The 22749-nt window shown below is 32.0% G+C and overlaps 1 protein-coding gene across 11 annotated transcripts in view; it reads right to left on the bottom strand.

The window, feature by feature from the left end:
• Positions 1-870: 870 nt before the first annotated feature.
• The window catches only part of LOC131684641 (uncharacterized), a 579369-nt gene continuing 557490 nt past the window's right edge, over positions 871-22749 (bottom strand). For all 11 annotated transcript variants that reach the window (XM_058967666.1, XM_058967671.1, XM_058967670.1 and 8 more), the window contains 2 exons: positions 20836-21104; positions 871-3896 (listed from right to left, as the gene is read on the bottom strand). In XM_058967666.1, coding sequence (XP_058823649.1) covers positions 3021-3896; positions 20836-21104 — 1145 coding nt within the window. In that variant the 3' untranslated portion in view covers positions 871-3020. The remainder of the gene's footprint in view (positions 3897-20835; positions 21105-22749) is intronic.

Genomic DNA, 22749 nt, shown 5'->3' with positions numbered 1-22749 from the left:
ATACGCCCCCCTTAAGCAAAAATAGCTATATTTCACCATTCGGCGCTATGATCTTCTCACTAACTACTCTAATTTATTGTTATATTAGTTAGAAATTAGTACCCGTTTCATTTTTTATTAAAAACTTCCTGATACAAGTACAATCAAACATTTTCAAAGATGCCTAAATTCTAGTTTTTTCTTTCACCCAGGGCAAAATGCCCCCGGTGAAAGTGTAATATGCCCCACAACAAGAGGACGGTATGCCCCACATAAATCGGTGAGTATGCCCCACAACAATGGGTGGGGCGTTTTGGCCGGTGATGAGCTGTTGTGAATACATGAATAATTCTACACACACACACATAGTTTTAAGCCAAGCTATAAACTATATAAAGATAGTAACTATAACATTCCAGTAAGCTACTTGAAATAGTTCTATCGAATCCGACTATTTCCAATTGGTTGTAATGCTATTGGAAAAAGTGGAAGCTTACATAAAAGTAGCTCTTTTGAAACTTTTGTGTATATTGTTGTTTTGCAACATATTAAAAATACCAAACTAACTTAGCACGTTGATTTCATGAAACGACGCTGTTATCAGTCATTTTTACTTTTTAGATAATTCAGGTATCCTGGGAATCGAAGAGGGTCATTTAGTCCCGGTGGGGCGTATTTTACCTTTTTACCCTATGTGGAGCAAAATTACGTGATTTACGAAATTCAACGTCATGTAAAAGTAAAATCAAACTTAAAAGTAAATCATTTTTATGTTCCTATATGTCAGGGTTAGGAGACGTAAACTTACACAATTTTTTCTAGGTGTGTAAGTCACCAAAAACAAAATGGTTCCGAAGCTGGATTTCTTTCGTGGAATTATCAGACCAATAATTTAACCAACTGCTATCCTTTAATATACTTTATTCTTTTGTCCCTAAGTAGAACCCCAATCATATAAAAGTTAATTGATTTTATTTCTTATTTTCAGCGCATAATCTTACACACACTCACGTGTCCGCATTTGTTTGTTTTTGTCCATTCTGAGTAACGTTCAACAGCTCAAACCATAGTGAATTATCGTCTTTTCAAATAAATACTTTGTGTGATCTTTCTCCGTGATCTATGTTTGGTTCAGTTTTGCCCTACATTAATCGTAGCCAGAAAAGATTTTTTTTATCAAACACAACCAACTGCAATCAATTATCAAGAGCGTTTATATCCGAAACGAAAATTTTGCAGCACCAACTTTAAGCTCTAGCTAATGTTAGCAGGCTCAACAAAACTCTTCCCTGTTTATAATTTGCCTAATCGCAATCTGTTGGAATTTATCACATTGCTTCGAAAATGTTTGTGCTAAGCGGGGTTTATTTAAATAAGGAAAATGTTATCGTTTGACAGAGTATCTGAATTTCCGAATCCATTGAACCTAAACTATGTATTCCTTTTCCACCTCCACCTTGGGAGGGGCTATTAGACTATTTCTCATCATATCACAAAATCGCAATGCAAAATAGTTAACTTTGTCCAAAGTTCGCCACACTGGGATCATTGCACTCATGCGTAGGTTTGCTTATTTGTTGTCCATTGTTCTATGAATGGATTGTAACTCTATATTTAAAATGCTACCGTAGAATATTAGAAAGTTTGGTCATTTGCCTGTCCGGTTGAATTTATTATTATTATTGTTGTTGTTCGCTCCTAATACTACGAATTGTTGTAATATCGTTTAGTTCATTGTTTATGCTTTGTCGAAGCGATTTTTTACTTGTGTTTTGGTTGTTTTGAAATTATATTTGCACTATGCTACGATGTTATAAGTTGTTATAATACTGATACAGGTTTTACAACGCGTTCAGTTCTAGATTAGACTTTGTTATAGAACTAACAATAGTGGTTCAAAGACTGGGTTCGATAAAACACACCTCTTTGTGCTAAATAGTTATTTTTCTGTTAGAGGAATTATGGCAAGAGAACAAAATGAAACAAATATGTTTAAACATCACTTCCGGCTATCCATTTGATAGGATAGAATTCTGTGAATATGAAGACTGAATGCGTAGACTAGCACCAATTCGAGTGACATTTATTTTCTGTTGATAAGTAACAGACGTACGGTCATTTGTGGAATATTTTATTGTATGTTCAAGTACTTTGTTGACCAGTAGAGTGCATGATTTTTTTTTCAAATCTTGATAAGTTCATATCTTTGTTCATCATACACTTATAGTAACGATTGAAATATGTATTTCGTCTTCACCTCATATATTCTGCGTGTTTATCATTTTCCTAAATGTGTATCTGTCTGCACAAAGCCTTCAACGGGAACGTTCAATGCTCGAAAAGGGTTTGAAGTTCACCACAAGATTGCTGATAATATATTGCGACATAAGACATGAAACAATGGGAACCTGTACGGACCTCTGTTGAACGAAGTGTGAACGTTATTGAATGATTTTTACATTAAATAAAACTCTTTTGGACGGGTAATAATGCTTGCCTAGTCATAGTTTTAAACTCTTCCTCAAGTGCTATCATTGGTATTTAGTGTAGGAATCGCTAGTATTGTTTAGGTTGCTTGTCATTAAACTTTGATAATTAAAAAGACTCCTTCGTCTGACTTTAAACTTCTCAACTTGCTCACATCCCTCAGCGTCCGAAAACAATGGTAACGATTGTTAATTTTTAAAATACGAAAACTACTTAATCTATAACATTATAACTAAATTCTATAGTTTTACTTTTGTTTCTGTGCAAAACGTACGATAAAATTTCTCTCATTTGAGTTCTCACGCTTTATTCACCACTCGTAACAAAATAATTGGGAACTAGTATGTAATCCTAGACTAATTTAACTCTAGCCGTTTGTTTTCCTTCTAAACGGTTGCAATTATTTTATACCTTCTAGTAGTGCGTTTTGAAATTACGTTGGTTCTTGCTTAAGTTCATAGTCTAACAGTCATCGTTTACCGCTTGCTCCACTCAATGATCACCACATTGGTGACGCTGGTGAACATGCAGACCTCACATCTGAGCGCTAATTCTCAGAGACGATCTTTGTCCCTGTCGAAGCTCATTGCCTTGAAGATGGAACCACGCCGTTTGCCGCTACCATGGCTAACACTGGCTCCCCGTCGCAAGTTGTGCTGATCGAGACTGGATGCTCGTGGTCTTCGGAGTGCTTCGAATTCTACTCCGCTACCCTCGGTATCCGTTTCGCTTCGTTTCCGTCGCCTTCGCAGAAGCCCTCCACTCTCCTCCAGATCACTAGCTATTTCGGTGCTAATACTTTCCCTTTTCTGTAGTTCTGCTACCAACATTCGAACCTCCCAGTCGTTGTGGTTCATTTCCTCTTCCTCATCGTCATCGTCATCACCATCGAAATCATCGTCAATGTCATCCTCACTACTACGACAACCGCGGTTCTCTACCAGCTTTCCCGACTCGGTCACAAACTCATCCTCTTCTTCCTCTTCGTATTCACCAAGGTCCTCTTCTACGCTTCTCCTGGCCGCATTTCCGTATATGTTATCATTTTCGGAATGCGACTGTTCTGAACCTGAGCTGGTCTCAATGTTGACAACTACACTATCCGAGACGATATTTCCGGTAAGCTGTGATATCACAATGTCGCGATATGGGCTCCGAACTCGATCCACAACGGGCACGGTAGGAGTCCGTCGCGGAGGAACGGGAGGTGGTTGTACTCTGGAAGATAGTGTCCCGATGGCATAGCCCGGCGGGGAATCCTTCTGGTCGAAACTGTCCTGATCGGTACTTTCGTCCCATGTAGGACGATTCCGCAGCGGTCGATGGCGCGGTGAACTGCGAGGTTTACGGTTGCGCATCTTCTGCGCTCGCGGTGCGTCAGAGTCCGAATGCGGCGAAGAAGCGAATATGGTGTCGAGAGAGTCGCCGCGCTAGAAAAAATGGGAGATATGACGAGAAAGTTAGAAATTAAGAGTAAGATTCCACGTACTCCTAACCAAAAAAAAAAATTCTTAAATCTCTCACTTCTTTCGATTTTCTTAATTCGCTTAATTCTCTCAATTCGCAATTATTAAATTTCTCTCAACTCTCTGAATTTTCTATAGTCTCTCCATTCTAGAAATTTTCCCAATTCTATTTCTTCTATTATTTTCAATTCTTTCAAAGTTATCAATTACGCCTATTCTCGTAAATTTCTCTTCTCTCATTTGATTTATTCATTCAATTCTCTCAATTCTTTCCATTCTCTCAATTCCCTCAATTCTCTCAATTCGTTCAACTTTCCCAATTCTCCCATTCTTTTCAATTCTCTCATTTCTCTCAATTTTCTCAATCCTTTCAATTCTCTTAGTTGTCTGAATTATCTTAATGCTCTCAAACCTCTCAATTCACTCAATTCTCTAAATCCTCTTAATTCTCTAAATTCCCTAAATACTCTCAATCCTCTCATTTCTATCAGTTTGCGCAATTCTCTCGATCCTCTCAATTTTATCAATTCTCTCAATTGTCTCAAGTCTCAAGAGTCTTTCAATTCTCTCAATCTTCTAAAATCTTTCAATTCTATCGATTCTCTCAATTCTCTGAATATCCTTCAATTCTCTAAAATGTTTCAATTCTTTAAATCCTCTCAATTCTTTTAATGCTGTCAATTCTATAAATTCTTTTAATTCTCTCAATTTTCCCGATTCACTCAATTCTCTAAATTCTCTAAATTATCTAAATTATCTAAATTATCTAAATTATCTAAATTATCTAAATTATCTAAATTCTCTAAATTCTCTAAATTCTCTAATTTCTCTAAATTCTCTAAATTCTCTAAATTCTCTAAATTCTCTAAATTCTCTAAATTCTCTAAATTCTCTAAATTCTCTAAATCATCTAAATTCTCTAAATTCTCTAAATTCTCTAAATTCTCTAAATTCTCTAAATTGTATAAATTCTCTGAATTCTCTAGATTCTCTAAATTCTCTAAATTCTCTAAATTCTCTCAATTCTCTAAATTTTCTAAATTCTCTAAATTCTCTAAACTCTCTAAAATCTCTAAATTCTCTAAATTCTCTAAATTCTCTAAATTCTCTAAATTCTCTAAATTCTCTAAATTCTCTAAATTCTCTAAATTCTCTAAATTCTCTAAATTCTCTAAATTCTCTAAATTCTCTAAATTCTTTAAATTCTCTCAATTCCCTTAATTCTCTAATTCGCTCAATCTCCTCAATTTTCTCAATTGTCTTGACTCTCTCAATCCGCTCAATTCTCACAAATCTCTCAATTCTCTTAATTTTCTCAATTCCTTCAATTGTGTACTCCGATTTTTTCATTTTTCTAAATTAACTATTCTCGCAATTCTCTCAAAACTCTCCATTCTCTCAAAATTTTATCCTTTTTCTCAATTCTCTCACTTCTCTTAATTCTCTCGATTCATTAAATTCTCTTCATTTTCTCAATTCTCTCAATTATCTCAATTCTCTTAATTCTCTCATTTCTCTTGAGTCTTTCAATTTGCCCAATTCTCTTAATTCTGCCAATTCTTTTAATTCTCCCAATTCGCCCCATTCTCTTAAATCTCAATTCTTTAAATTCTTCCAATTCTCTCATTTCTCTTAACCCTCATAACTTTATCGAATTCTCTTAACTCTCTAAATTATCTAGTCTAGTAAAGTTTTCAAAATTCCCCAAATTCTCTCATTTCTCTCATTTTTTTTTTCAATTGTCTCAATTCTCTAAATTCTCACGAATCTCCCAATTCTCTCCATTCTCTCAATTTTCTGAAATCTCTCAATTCTCTAAATTCTCTTAACCGTCCGGAAGTCGCGCTAGTGTACTGAGTAAACGCTGCTCTGAAAATCTAGCGAAATCGTCTTAGAGCAGCAGCTCTCTAAATTCAAATGTTCAAAATTCTTTAAATCCTCTCATTTTTTTCAATTCTCTCAATTCTCGCAAATCTCCCAATTCTCTCAATTGTCTCAATTCGCACAATTATCTTAATTTTCTCAAATCTCTCAATTGTTTTCTCCAAATTCTCTTGATTCTCTAGATTCTCTAAATTATCTGGGTTCTCTAAATCTCATTTCTATAAATTTTCTTAATTCTCTCTATTTTCTCAATTGTCCCAATCGTCTCAATTCCTTCAATTCTCTCAATTTTTTCAATTTTTTTAATTCTCTCGGTTCTCTCAATTATTTCAATAATCTCAATTCTCCCAATTTTCTCAAATCTCTCAATTTTCTCAAATTTCTCAATTCTCACAGATCTCTTAACTCATTTCTCCCAGATCTGTTATATCTCACAATTCTCTCATATCGCCCAATTCCCAATTGTCAATTGTCAATGGTCAATGGTCAATGGTCAATTGTCAATTGCTAATTGCTAATTGTCAATTGTCAATTGTCAATTGTCAATTGTCAACTGTCAATTGTCAATTGTCAATTGTCAATTGTCAATTGTCAATTGTCAACTGTCAATTGTCAATTGTCAATTGTCAATTGTCAATTGTCAATTGTCAATTGTCAATTGTCAATTGTCTATTGTCTATTGTCTATTGTCTATTGTCTATTGTCTATTGTCTATTGTCTATTGTCTATTGTCTATTGTCTATTGTCTATTGTCTATTGTCTATTGTCTATTGTCTATTGTCTATTGTCTATTGTCTATTGTCTATTGTCTATTGTCTATTGTCTATTGTCTATTGTCTATTGTCTATTGTCTATTGTCTATTGTCTATTGTCTATTGTCTATTGTCTATTGTCTATTGTCTATTGTCTATTGTCTATTGTCTATTGTCTATTGTCTATTGTCTATTGTCTATTGTCTATTGTCTATTGTCTATTGTCTATTGTCTATTGTCTATTGTCTATTGTCTATTGTCTATTGTCTATTGTCTATTGTCTATTGTCTATTGTCTATTGTCTATTGTCTATTGTCTATTGTCTATTGTCTATTGTCTATTGTCTATTGTCTATTGTCTATTGTCTATTGTCTATTGTCTATTGTCTATTGTCTATTGTCTATTGTCTATTGTCTATTGTCTATTGTCTATTGTCTATTGTCTATTGTCTATTGTCTATTGTCTATTGTCTATTGTCTATTGTCTATTGTCTATTGTCTATTGTCTATTGTCTATTGTCTATTGTCTATTGTCTATTGTCTATTGTCTATTGTCTATTGTCTATTGTCTATTGTCTATTGTCTATTGTCTATTGTCTATTGTCTATTGTCTATTGTCTATTGTCTATTGTCTATTGTCTATTGTCTATTGTCTATTGTCTATTGTCTATTGTCTATTGTCTATTGTCTATTGTCTATTGTCTATTGTCTATTGTCTATTGTCTATTGTCTATTGTCTATTGTCTATTGTCTATTGTCTATTGTCTATTGTCTATTGTCTATTGTCTATTGTCTATTGTCTATTGTCTATTGTCTATTGTCTATTGTCTATTGTCTATTGTCTATTGTCTATTGTCTATTGTCTATTGTCTATTGTCTATTGTCTATTGTCTATTGTCTATTGTCTATTGTCTATTGTCTATTGTCTATTGTCTATTGTCTATTGTCTATTGTCTATTGTCTATTGTCTATTGTCTATTGTCTATTGTCTATTGTCTATTGTCTATTGTCTATTGTCTATTGTCTATTGTCTATTGTCTATTGTCTATTGTCTATTGTCTATTGTCTATTGTCTATTGTCTATTGTCTATTGTCTATTGTCTATTGTCTATTGTCTATTGTCTATTGTCTATTGTCTATTGTCTATTGTCTATTGTCTATTGTCTATTGTCTATTGTCTATTGTCTATTGTCTATTGTCTATTGTCTATTGTCTATTGTCTATTGTCTATTGTCTATTGTCTATTGTCTATTGTCTATTGTCTATTGTCTATTGTCTATTGTCTATTGTCTATTGTCTATTGTCTATTGTCTATTGTCTATTGTCTATTGTCTATTGTCTATTGTCTATTGTCTATTGTCTATTGTCTATTGTCTATTGTCTATTGTCTATTGTCTATTGTCTATTGTCTATTGTCTATTGTCTATTGTCTATTGTCTATTGTCTATTGTCTATTGTCTATTGTCTATTGTCTATTGTCTATTGTCTATTGTCTATTGTCTATTGTCTATTGTCTATTGTCTATTGTCTATTGTCTATTGTCTATTGTCTATTGTCTATTGTCTATTGTCTATTGTCTATTGTCTATTGTCTATTGTCTATTGTCTATTGTCTATTGTCTATTGTCTATTGTCTATTGTCTATTGTCTATTGTCTATTGTCTATTGTCTATTGTCTATTGTCTATTGTCTATTGTCTATTGTCTATTGTCTATTGTCTATTGTCTATTGTCTATTGTCTATTGTCTATTGTCTATTGTCTATTGTCTATTGTCTATTGTCTATTGTCTATTGTCTATTGTCTATTGTCTATTGTCTATTGTCTATTGTCTATTGTCTATTGTCTATTGTCTATTGTCTATTGTCTATTGTCTATTGTCTATTGTCTATTGTCTATTGTCTATTGTCTATTGTCTATTGTCTATTGTCTATTGTCTATTGTCTATTGTCTATTGTCTATTGTCTATTGTCTATTGTCTATTGTCTATTGTCTATTGTCTATTGTCTATTGTCTATTGTCTATTGTCTATTGTCTATTGTCTATTGTCTATTGTCTATTGTCTATTGTCTATTGTCTATTGTCTATTGTCTATTGTCTATTGTCTATTGTCTATTGTCTATTGTCTATTGTCTATTGTCTATTGTCTATTGTCTATTGTCTATTGTCTATTGTCTATTGTCTATTGTCTATTGTCTATTGTCTATTGTCTATTGTCTATTGTCTATTGTCTATTGTCTATTGTCTATTGTCTATTGTCTATTGTCTATTGTCTATTGTCTATTGTCTATTGTCTATTGTCTATTGTCTATTGTCTATTGTCTATTGTCTATTGTCTATTGTCTATTGTCTATTGTCTATTGTCTATTGTCTATTGTCTATTGTCTATTGTCTATTGTCTATTGTCTATTGTCTATTGTCTATTGTCTATTGTCTATTGTCTATTGTCTATTGTCTATTGTCTATTGTCTATTGTCTATTGTCTATTGTCTATTGTCTATTGTCTATTGTCTATTGTCTATTGTCTATTGTCTATTGTCTATTGTCTATTGTCTATTGTCTATTGTCTATTGTCTATTGTCTATTGTCTATTGTCTATTGTCTATTGTCTATTGTCTATTGTCTATTGTCTATTGTCTATTGTCTATTGTCTATTGTCTATTGTCTATTGTCTATTGTCTATTGTCTATTGTCTATTGTCTATTGTCTATTGTCTATTGTCTATTGTCTATTGTCTATTGTCTATTGTCTATTGTCTATTGTCTATTGTCTATTGTCTATTGTCTATTGTCTATTGTCTATTGTCTATTGTCTATTGTCTATTGTCTATTGTCTATTGTCTATTGTCTATTGTCTATTGTCTATTGTCTATTGTCTATTGTCTATTGTCTATTGTCTATTGTCTATTGTCTATTGTCTATTGTCTATTGTCTATTGTCTATTGTCTATTGTCTATTGTCTATTGTCTATTGTCTATTGTCTATTGTCTATTGTCTATTGTCTATTGTCTATTGTCTATTGTCTATTGTCTATTGTCTATTGTCTATTGTCTATTGTCTATTGTCTATTGTCTATTGTCTATTGTCTATTGTCTATTGTCTATTGTCTATTGTCTATTGTCTATTGTCTATTGTCTATTGTCTATTGTCTATTGTCTATTGTCTATTGTCTATTGTCTATTGTCTATTGTCTATTGTCTATTGTCTATTGTCTATTGTCTATTGTCTATTGTCTATTGTCTATTGTCTATTGTCTATTGTCTATTGTCTATTGTCTATTGTCTATTGTCTATTGTCTATTGTCTATTGTCTATTGTCTATTGTCTATTGTCTATTGTCTATTGTCTATTGTCTATTGTCTATTGTCTATTGTCTATTGTCTATTGTCTATTGTCTATTGTCTATTGTCTATTGTCTATTGTCTATTGTCTATTGTCTATTGTCTATTGTCTATTGTCTATTGTCTATTGTCTATTGTCTATTGTCTATTGTCTATTGTCTATTGTCTATTGTCTATTGTCTATTGTCTGTTGTCTATTGTCTATTGTCTATTGTCTATTGTCTATTGTCTATTGTCTATTGTCTGTTGTCTATTGTCTATTGTCTATTGTCTATTGTCTATTGTCTATTGTCTATTGTCTATTGTCTATTGTCTATTGTCTATTGTCTATTGTCTATTGTCTATTGTCTATTGTCTATTGTCTATTGTCTATTGTCTATTGTCTATTGTCTATTGTCTATTGTCTATTGTCTATTGTCTATTGTCTATTGTCTATTGTCTATTGTCTATTGTCTATTGTATGTTGTCTATTGTCTATTGTCTATTGTCTATTGTCTATTGTCTATTGTCTATTGTCTATTGTCTATTGTCTATTGTCTATTGTCTGTTGTCTATTGTCTATTGTCTATTGTCTATTGTCTATTGTCTATTGTCTATTGTCTATTGTCTATTGTCTATTGTCTATTGTCTATTGTCTATTGTCTATTGTCTATTGTCTATTGTCTATTGTCTATTGTCTATTGTCTATTGTCTATTGTCTATTGTCTATTGTCTATTGTCTATTGTCTATTGTCTATTGTCTATTGTCTATTGTCTATTGTCTATTGTCTATTGTCTATTGTCTATTGTCTATTGTCTATTGTCTATTGTCTATTGTCTATTGTCTATTGTCTATTGTCTATTGTCTATTGTCTATTGTCTATTGTCTATTGTCTATTGTCTGTTGTCTATTGTCTATTGTCTATTGTCTATTGTCTATTGTCTATTGTCTATTGTCTATTGTCTATTGTCTATTGTCTATTGTCTATTGTCTATTGTCTATTGGTCTATTGTCTGATTGTCTATGGTCTATTGTCTATTGTCTATTGTCTATTGTCTATTGTCAATTGTCAATTGTCAATTGTCAATTGTCTATTGTCAATTGGTCAATTGTCAATTGTCATTGTCAATTGTCAATTGTCAATTGTCAATTGTCAATTGTCAATTGTCAATTGTCAATTCCTGATTCCAATTCCCTAATCCTGATTCCTAATTCCCAATCCCCATTCCCAATTCCCAATTCGCAATTAGGCAATTCCCAATTCTCAATTCCAATTCTCAATTCCCAAGTCCCTAGTCCTATTCCCTATTCCCAATTCCAATTCCCAATTCCAAATTCCAAATTCCAAATTCCAAATTCCAAATTCCCAATTCTCAATTCGCGATTCCCATTCCCAATTTCAATTCCCAATTACTAATAGCCAATTCCCAATTCCCAATTCCAATTCCCAATTCCCAATCACATTCCAACTTCCACTTCCCAATTCCCAATTCTCAATTCTCAATTCTCAATCTCAATTCTCAATTCTCAATTCTCAATTCTCAATTCTCAATTCTCATTCTCAATTCTCAATCTCAATTCTCAATTCTCAATTCTCAATCTCAATCTCAATTCTCAATTCTCAATTCTCAATTCTCAATTCTCAATTCTCAATTCTCAATTCTCAATTCTCAATTCTCAAATTCTCAATTCTCAATTCTCAATTCGACAATTCTCAATTCTCAATTCTCAATTCTCAATTCTCATTCTCAATTCTCAATTCTCAATTCTCAATTCTCAATTCTCAATTCAATTCTCAATTCTCAATTCTCAATTCTCAATTCTCAATTCTCAATTCTCAATTCTCAATTCTCAATTCTCAATTCTCAATCTCAATTCTCAATTCTCAATCTCAATTCTCATTCTCAATTCTCAATTCTCAATTCTCAATTCTCAATTCTCAATTCTCAATTCTCAATTCTCAATTCTCACATTCTCAATTCTCAATTCTCAATTCTCAATTCTCAAATTCTCAATTCTCAATTCTCAATTCTCAATTCTCAATTCTCAATCTCATTCTCAATTCTCAATTCTCAAATTCTCAATTCTCAATATTCTCAATTCTCAATTCTCAATTCTCAATTCTCAATTCTCAATTCTCAATTCTCATTCTCAATTCTCAATTCTCAATTCTCAATTCTCAATTCTCAATTCTCAATTCTCAATTCTCAATTCTCAATTCTCAATTCTCAATTCTCAATTCTCAATTCTCAATTCTCAATTCTCAATTCTCAATTCTCAATTCTCAATTCTCAATTCTCAATTCTCAATTCTCAATTCTCAATTCTCAATTCTCAATTCTCAATTCTCAATTCTCAATTCTCAATTCTCAATTCTCAATTCTCAATTCTCAATTCTCAATTCTCAATTCTCAATTCTCAATTCTCAATTCTCAATTCTCAATTCTCAATTCTCAATTCTCAATTCTCAATTCTCAATTCTCAATTCTCAATTCTCAATTCTCAATTCTCAATTCTCAATTCTCAATTCTCAATTCTCAATTCTCAATTCTCAATTCTCAATTCTCAATTCTCAATTCTCAATTCTCAATTCTCAATTCTCAATTCTCAATTCTCAATTCTCAATTCTCAATTCTCAATTCTCAATTCTCAATTCTCAATTCTCAATTCTCAATTCTCAATTCTCAATTCTCAATTCTCAATTCTCAATTCTCAATTCTCAATTCTCAATTCTCAATTCTCAATTCTCAATTCTCAATTCTCAATTCTCAATTCTCAATTCTCAATTCTCAATTCTCAATTCTCAATTCTCAATTCTCAATTCTCAATTCTCAATTCTCAATTCTCAATTCTCAATTCTCAATTCTCAATTCTCAATTCTCAATTCTCAATTCTCAATTCTCAATTCTCAATTCTCAATTCTCAATCTCAATTCTCAATTCTCAATTCTCAATTCTCAATTCTCAATTCTCAATTCTCAATTCTCAATTCTCAATTCTCAATTCTCAATTCTCAATTCTCAATTCTCAATTCTCAATTCTCAATTCTCAATTCTCAATTCTCAATTCTCAATTCTCAATTCTCAATTCTCAATTCTCAATTCTCAATTCTCAATTCTCAATTCTCAATTCTCAATTCTCAATTCTCAATTCTCAATTCTCAATTCTCAATTCTCAATTCTCAATTCTCAATTCTCAATTCTCAATTCTCAATTCTCAATTCTCAATTCTCAATTCTCAATTCTCAATTCTCAATTCTCAATTCTCAATTCCCAATTCCCAATTCCCAATTCCAAATTCCCAATTCTCAATTCGCGATTCCCAATTCCCAATTTTCGATTCCCAATTCTCAATTCCCAATTACTAATAGCCAATTCCCAATTCCCAATTCCCAATTACCAGTTCCCAATTCTTAATTCCCAATTCCCAATTCTCAATTCTCAATTCTCAATTCTCAATTCTCAATTCTCAATTCTCAATTCTCAATTCTCAATTCTCAATTCTCAATTCTCAATTCTCAATTCTCAATTCTCAATTCTCAATTCTCAATTCTCAATTCTCAATTCTCAATTCTCAATTTTCAATTCTCAATTCTCAACTCTCAATTCTCAATTCTCAATTCTCAATTCTCAATTCTCAATTCTCAATTCTCAATTCTCAATTCTCAATTCTCAATTCTCAATTCTCAATTCTCAATTCTCAATTCTCAATTCTCAATTCTCAATTCTCAATTCTCAATTCTCAATTCTCAATTCTCAATTCTCAATTCTCAATTCTCAATTCTCAATTCTCAATTCTCAATCTCAATTCTCAATTCTCAATTCTCAATTCTCAATTCTCAATTCTCAATTCTCAATTCTCAATTCTCAATTCTCAATTCTCAATTCTCAATTCTCAATTCTCAATTCTCAATTCTCAATTCTCAATTCTCAATTCTCAATTCTCAATTCTCAATTCTCAATTCTCAATTCTCAATTCTCAATTCTCAATTCTCAATTCTCAATTCTCAATTCTCAATTCTCAATTCTCAATTCTCAATTCTCAATTCTCAATTCTCAATTCTCAATTCTCAATTCTCAATTCTCATTCTCAATTCTCAATTCTCAATTCTCAATTCTCAATTCTCAATTCTCAATTCTCAATTCTCAATTCTCAATTCTCAATTCTCAATTCTCAATTCTCAATTCTCAATTCTCAATTCTCAATTCTCAATTCTCAATTCTCAATTCTCAATTCTCAATTCTCAATTCTCAATTCTCAATTCTCAATTCTCAATTCTCAATTCTCAATTCTCAATTCTCAATTCTCAATTCTCAATTCTCAATTCTCAATTCTCAATTCTCAATTCTCAATTCTCAATTCTCAATTCTCAATTCTCAATTCTCAATTCTCAATTCTCAATTCTCAATTCTCAATTCTCAATTCTCAATTCTCAATTCTCAATCTCAATTCTCAATTCTCAATTCTCAATTCTCAATTCTCAATTCTCAATTCTCAATTCTCAATTCTCAATTCTCAATTCTCAATTCTCAATTCTCAATTCTCAATTCTCAATTCTCAATTCTCAATTCTCAATTCTCAATTCTCAATTCTCAATTCTCAATTCTCAATTCTCAATTCTCAATTCTCAATTCTCAATTCTCAATTCTCAATTCTCAATTCTCAATTCTCAATTCTCAATTCTCAATTCTCAATTCTCAATTCTCAATTCTCAATTCTCAATTCTCAATTCTCAATTCTCAATTCTCAATTCTCAATTCTCAATTCTCAATTCTCAATTCTCAATTCTCAATTCTCAATTCTCAATTCTCAATTCTCAATTCTCAATTCTCAATTCTCAATTCTCAATTCTCAATTCTCAATTCTCAATTCTCAATTCTCAATTCTCAATTCTCAATTCTCAATTCTCAATTCTCAATTCTCAATTCTCAATTCTCAATTCTCAATTCTCAATTCTCAATTCTCAATTCTCAATTCTCAATTCTCAATTCTCAATTCTCAATTCTCAATTCTCAATTCTCAATTCTCAATTCTCAATTCTCAATTCTCAATTCTCAATTCTCAATTCTCAATTCTCAATTCTCAATTCTCAATTCTCAATTCTCAATTCTCAATTTCTCAATTCTCAATTCTCAATTCTCAATTCTCAATTCTCAATTCTCAATTCTCAATTCTCAATTCTCAATTCTCAATTCTCAATTCTCAATTCTCAATTCTCAATTCTCAATTCTCAATTCTCAATTCTCAATTCTCAATTCTCAATTCTCAATTCTCAATTCTCAATTCTCAATTCTCAATTCTCAATTCTCAATTCTCAATTCTCAATTCTCAATTCTCAATTCTCAATTCTCAATTCTCAATTCTCAATTCTCAATTCTCAATTCTCAATTCTCAATTCTCAATTCTCAATTCTCAATTCTCAATTCTCAATTCTCAATTCTCAATTCTCAATTCTCAATTCTCAATTCTCAATTCTCAATTCTCAATTCTCAATTCTCAATTCTCAATTCTCAATTCTCAATTCTCAATTCTCAATTCTCAATTCTCAATTCTCAATTCTCAATTCTCAATTCTCAATTCTCAATTCTCAATTCTCAATTCTCAATTCTCAATTCTCAATTCTCAATTCTCAATTCTCAATTCTCAATTCTCAATTCTCAATTCTCAATTCTCAATTCCAATCTCAATTCTCAATTCTCAATTCTCAATTCTCAATTCTCAATTCTCAATTCTCAATTCTCAATTCTCAATTCTCAATTCTCAATTCTCAATTCTCAATTCTCAATTCTCAATTCTCAATTCTCAATTCTCAATTCTCAATTCTCAATTCTCAATTCTCAATTCTCAATTCTCAATTCTCAATTCTCAATTCTCAATTCTCAATTCTCAATTCTCAATTCTCAATTCTCAATTCTCAATTCTCAATTCTCAATTCTCAATTCTCAATTCTCAATTCTCAATTCTCAATTCTCAATTCTCAATTCTCAATTCTCAATTCTCAATTCTCAATTCTCATTCTCAATTCTCAATTCTCAATTCTCAATTCTCAATTCTCAATTCTCAATTCTCAATTCTCAATTCTCAATTCTCAATTCTCAATTCTCAATTCTCAATTCTCAATTCTCAATTCTCAATTCTCAATTCTCAATTCTCAATTCTCAATTCTCAATTCTCAATTCTCAATTCTCAATTCTCAATTCTCAATTCTCAATTCTCAATTCTCAATTCTCAATTCTCAATTCTCAATTCTCAATTCTCAATTCTCAATTCTCAATTCTCAATTCTCAATTCTCAATTCTCAATTCTCAATTCTCAATTCTCAATTCTCAATTCTCAATTCTCAATTCTCAATTCTCAATTCTCAATTCTCAATTCTCAATTCTCAATTCTCAATTCTCAATTCTCAATTCTCAATTCTCAATTCTCAATTCTCAATTCTCAATTCTCAATTCTCAATTCTCAATTCTCAATTCTCAATTCTCAATTCTCAATTCTCAATTCTCAATTCTCAATTCTCAATCTCAATTCTCAATTCTCAATTCTCAATTCTCAATTCTCAATTCTCAATTCTCAATTCTCAATTCTCAATTCTCAATTCTCAATTCTCAATTCTCAATTCTCAATTCTCAATTCTCAATTCTCAATTCTCAATTCTCAATTCTCAATTCTCAATTCTCAATTCTCAATTCTCAATTCTCAATTCTCAATTCTCAATTCTCAATTCTCAATTCTCAATTCTCAATTCTCAATTCTCAATTCTCAATTCTCAATTCTCAATTCTCAATTCTCAATTCTCAATTCTCAATTCTCAATTCTCAATTCTCAATTCTCAATTCTCAATTCTCAATTCTCAATTCTCAATTCTCAATTCTCAATTCTCAATTCTCAATTCTCAATTCTCAATTCTCAATTCTCAATTCTCAATTCTCAATTCTCAATTCTCAATTCTCAATTCTCAATTCTCAATTCTCAATTCTCAATTCTCAATTCTCAATTCTCAATTCTCAATTCTCAATTCTCAATTCTCAATTCTCAATTCTCAATTCTCAATTCTCAATTCTCAATTCTCAATTCTCAATTCTCAATTCTCAATTCTCAATTCTCAATTCTCAATTCTCAATTCTCAATTCTCAATTCTCAATTCTCAATTCTCAATTCTCAATTCTCAATTCTCAATTCTCAATTCTCAATTCTCAATTCTCAATTCTCAATTCTCAATTCTCAATTCTCAATTCTCAATTCTCAATTCTCAATTCTCAATTCTCAATTCTCAATTCTCAATTCTCAATTCTCAATTCTCAATTCTCAATTCTCAATTCTCAATTCTCAATTCTCAATTCTCAATTCTCAATTCTCAATTCTCAATTCTCAATTCTCAATTCTCAATTCTCAATTCTCAATTCTCAATTCTCAATTCTCAATTCTCAATTCTCAATTCTCAATTCTCAATTCTCAATTCTCAATTCTCAATTCTCAATTCTCAATTCTCAATTCTCAATTCTCAATTCTCAATTCTCAATTCTCAATTCTCAATTCTCAATTCTCAATTCTCAATTCTCAATTCTCAATTCTCAATTCTCAATTCTCAATTCTCAATTCTCAATTCTCAATTCTCAATTCTCAATTCTCAATTCTCAATTCTCAATTCTCAATTCTCAATTCTCAATTCTCAATTCTCAATTCTCAATTCTCAATTCTCAATTCTCAATTCTCAATTCTCAATTCTCAATTCTCAATTCTCAATTCTCAATTCTCAATTCTCAATTCTCAATTCTCAATTCTCAATTCTCAATTCTCAATTCTCAATTCTCAATTCTCAATTCTCAATTCTCAATTCTCAATTCTCAATTCTCAATTCTCAATTCTCAATTCTCAATTCTCAATTCTCAATTCTCAATTCTCAATTCTCATTCTCAATTCTCAATTCTCAATTCTCAATTCTCAATTCTCAATTCTCAATTCTCAATTCTCAATTCTCAATTCTCAATTCTCAATTCTCAATTCTCAATTCTCAATTCTCAATTCTCAATTCTCAATTCTCAATTCTCAATTCTCAATTCTCAATTCTCAATTCTCAATTCTCAATTCTCAATTCTCAATTCTCAATTCTCAATTCTCAATTCTCAATTCTCAATTCTCAATTCTCAATTCTCAATTCTCAATTCTCAATTCTCAATTCTCAATTCTCAATTCTCAATTCTCAATTCTCAATTCTCAATTCTCAATTCTCAATTCTCAATTCTCAATTCTCAATTCTCAATTCTCAATTCTCAATTCTCATTCTCAATTCTCAATTCTCAATTCTCAATTCTCAATTCTCAATTCTCAATTCTCAATTCTCAATTCTCAATTCTCAATTCTCAATTCTCAATTCTCAATTCTCAATTCTCAATTCTCAATTCTCAATTCTCAATTCTCAATTCTCAATTCTCAATTCTCAATTCTCAATTCTCAATTCTCAATTCTCAATTCTCAATTCTCAATTCTCAATTCTCAATTCTCAATTCTCAATTCTCAATTCTCAATTCTCAATTCTCAATTCTCAATTCTCAATTCTCAATTCTCAATTCTCAATTCTCAATTCTCAATTCTCAATTCTCAATTCTCAATTCTCAATTCTCAATTCTCAATTCTCAATTCTCAATTCTCAATTCTCAATCTCAATTCTCAATTCTCAATTCTCAATTCTCAATTCTCAATTCTCAATTCTCAATTCTCAATTCTCAATTCTCAATTCTCAATTCTCAATTCTCAATTCTCAATTCTCAATTCTCAATTCTCAATTCTCAATTCTCAATTCTCAATTCTCAATTCTCAATTCTCAATTCTCAATTCTCAATTCTCAATTCTCAATTCTCAATTCTCAATTCTCAATTCTCAATTCTCAATTCTCAATTCTCAATTCTCAATTCTCAATTCTCAATTCTCAATTCTCAATTCTCAATTCTCAATTCTCAATTCTCAATTCTCAATTCTCAATTCTCAATTCTCAATTCTCAATTCTCAATTCTCAATTCTCAATTCTCAATTCTCAATTCTCAATTCTCAATTCTCAATTCTCAATTCTCAATTCTCAATTCTCAATTCTCAATTCTCAATTCTCAATTCACATTCTCAATTCTCAATTCTCAATTCTCAATTCTCAATTCTCAATTCTCAATTCTCAATTCTCAATTCTCAATTCTCAATTCTCAATTCTCAATTCTCAATTCTCAATTCTCAATTCTCAATTCTCAATTCTCAATTCTCAATTCTCAATTCTCAATTCTCAATTCTCAATTCTCAATTCTCAATTCTCAATTCTCAATTCTCAATTCTCAATTCTCAATTCTCAATTCTCAATTCTCAATTCTCAATTCTCAATTCTCAATTCTCAATTCTCAATTCTCAATTCTCAATTCTCAATTCTCAATTCTCAATTCTCAATTCTCAATTCTCAATTCTCAATTCTCAATTCTCAATTCTCAATTCTCAATTCTCAATTCTCAATTCTCAATTCTCAATTCTCAATTCTCAATTCTCAATTCTCAATTCTCAATTCTCAATTCTCAATTCTCAATTCTCAATTCTCAATTCTCAATTCTCAATTCTCAATTCTCAATTCTCAATTCTCAATTCTCAATTCTCAATTCTCAATTCTCAATTCTCAATTCTCAATTCTCAATTCTCAATTCTCAATTCTCAATTCTCAATTCTCAATTCTCAATTCTCAATTCTCAATTCTCAATTCTCAATTCTCAATTCTCAATTCTCAATTCTCAATTCTCAATTCTCAATTCTCAATTCTCAATTCTCAATTCTCAATTCTCAATTCTCAATTCTCAATTCTCAATTCTCAATTCTCAATTCTCAATTCTCAATTCTCAATTCTCAATTCTCAATTCTCAATTCTCAATTCTCAATTCTCAATTCTCAATTCTCAATTCTCAATTCTCAATTCTCAATTCTCAATTCTCAATTCTCAATTCTCAATTCTCAATTCTCAATTCTCAATTCTCAATTCTCAATTCTCAATTCTCAATTCTCAATTCTCAATTCTCAATTCTCAATTCTCAATTCTCAATTCTCAATTCTCAATTCTCAATTCTCAATTCTCAATTCTCAATTCTCAATTCTCAATTCTCAATTCTCAATTCTCAATTCTCAATTCTCAATTCTCAATTCTCAATTCTCAATTCTCAATTCTCAATTCTCAATTCTCAATTCTCAATTCTCAATTCTCAATTCTCAATTCTCAATTCTCAATTCTCAATTCTCAATTCTCAATTCTCAATTCTCAATTCTCAATTCTCAATTCTCAATTCTCAATTCTCAATTCTCAATTCTCAATTCTCAATTCTCAATTCTCAATTCTCAATTCTCAATTCTCAATTCTCAATTCTCAATTCTCAATTCTCAATTCTCAATTCTCAATTCTCAATTCTCAATTCTCAATTCTCAATTCTCAATTCTCAATTCTCAATTCTCAATTCTCAATTCTCAATTCTCAATTCTCAATTCTCAATTCTCAATTCTCAATTCTCAATTCTCAATTCTCAATTCTCAATTCTCAATTCTCAATTCTCAATTCTCAATTCTCAATTCTCAATTCTCAATTCTCAATTCTCAATTCTCAATTCTCAATTCTCAATTCTCAATTCTCAATTCTCAATTCTCAATTCTCAATTCTCAATTCTCAATTCTCAATTCTCAATTCTCAATTCTCAATTCTCAATTCTCAATTCTCAATTCTCAATTCTCAATTCTCAATTCTCAATTCTCAATTCTCAATTCTCAATTCTCAATTCTCAATTCTCAATTCTCAATTCTCAATTCTCAATTCTCAATTCTCAATTCTCAATTCTCAATTCTCAATTCTCAATTCTCAATTCCCAATTCCGGATTCCCAATTCTCAATTTTGAAGGCCCATTTCCCAAATAGCTCAACTCCCTCAATTAGACTTAATAGACTTACCATAAACGGCAGCTCGTCGGAAGACCTGGATGTGCCACTGCCGGGAGACTGTCCCTCTCCATCGCCCTCGCTCGGTCCGCGATGGTCCCGTTCCAGCTCGTGGATCCGGTTCTGCAGCTTTGATATGATGTCGTCACGCTTTTTCACCTCCAGTTCCATGTTGAAGAATTTGTCCTGAAACTTGACCTGTATCTCCTTCATGTGCGTCTGGATGACCTGTTTGATGCCCAGCAGTACCTCGCCGAAAAATTCCTGCTCCTCCAGGGAACCTGCGGGTTTGTTTTGTGGTAAGGACGGTAAGCGTGGAGGTCATATTTTTTTTGGGCGGTGAAGGTGGGAAATCAGAATTCCAGTGAAGGACAGAATAGACGAAAGCGGAAAGTGAGAGTGAAAAAATGAAAAAAGAAAATTCGATTAGAATAGGTCACTGCTGGAACCGGGTGGGAACTCGATGACCGATTGTGTCGATTGTCCTTCAGTGCTCGTATCGGATACACGGTATATCGCAGAACTAACTACTCGTTAGGCTCGAGAGGAAAAACATCGAACCTCCTTGCACTGTGTGCGAGTGCTATGTCTCTGTTTTCTCTTGCAGTTGAAGTATGCCAATCAACAAATCGTTTCGAATTAATTTTGCCAACTGCACAGCGCGCAGGGATTGGATGGGGTGCCTCAGCAGGGTAGATTGCGATTCGGAAGATTGAATGTCCGGTGGGTGTGAATGGGAATGATTGTTTTTTTATTCTTTTAGTGAGGCGGGTGATGATTGATGAACCGTTCGTTAACATGCAAATATTGACAAGGTGTAGGGAATGAGAAGCTTGCTTTATGGAAAACGCAAATTAACATGTGCATGATTTTCAACACACCATTTGAAGGGGGTGGTTTCGGGTTGCCAGATATGTGAAATAGCAGCTGCATTGGAAGTGGCAATAGTTCACATATCTGGTAACTCCGTTATTCGGACGAGGATGCGGTTCTACGGATTCAGCTATTGTGTACTACAGCATGTGTGCAGGATTGATTTGCAAGAGGTTGATTAAGCCCAACCATTGTAGCTTCAACTTGGGCTGATCGGTGGCGGTTATGTTGAGGCGATGACTAGTTTGACTAGGATGTTGTAGACGGATATTTGCTACCATGTTACCAGTAGCTGTAGGTCATTCACCATTAATCGGCAGGATGGGTGAATGTTTTGAAGATTGAAACGATAGTGGCTGAGAGGTTTTAATTGATTAGCTTAGCAGGATACAGCTATTGTAGTTTCAACATTTGGAGCTAGACTGGACTCTGGCGATGATAGTAAAAGCCTTTGTCTTTTCAGTTCCAAAGTGGGCGTAATTTGGTCGGGGTGTTGGTTGGTAAACAAACCAAGTGGGATTAGCAGACTGATGCTAACGGGAACTTTGGATGAGACGACTGAATAGCTCACATACCGATCAAAAGTTAATTGCATAGGTCAGGAATTTTAGTTGAATCTTGATACTGTTAAGCTGATTATAGCTATCTATGTATAGCAAGATGAGAATAATACCACAGTATGAGTGATGATGATGATGGTAGAAATGGACATGATTCAATGGGTGAGCATATAATATCTATTTCTCATTGATTTGAGATGCTTTGCTGTACCATATGAGCATAACTCATATAACCACCTTTTTGGGTGGCTCGAAATCTTATAAACGTCAAAATGATAATACTCAGACAAATGTGTAAAATTGTGTAATTAAGTGTTGGAGTAAAGAATAGTACAAATTTCAGTGATTTGATCAGGAGCGAGGAGATTCCTGCTTGGTTTTGTTTGCTTTGCAGAGGACAACGTGATTGTGTATTGTCGTAATGAAACATTGTTCGTTCAGTGCGTCCCGGTTGTTTAATAATAAACAGGAGCTTCTGGTGAATTTTCGTGCA

This window comes from Topomyia yanbarensis, chromosome 2, assembly GCF_030247195.1.
Source record: "Topomyia yanbarensis strain Yona2022 chromosome 2, ASM3024719v1, whole genome shotgun sequence".
NCBI classification, from domain to species: domain Eukaryota; kingdom Metazoa; phylum Arthropoda; class Insecta; order Diptera; family Culicidae; genus Topomyia; species Topomyia yanbarensis.
Note: the sequence above shows the minus strand (reverse complement) of the source record. Positions and strands in the feature narration are given on the sequence as shown.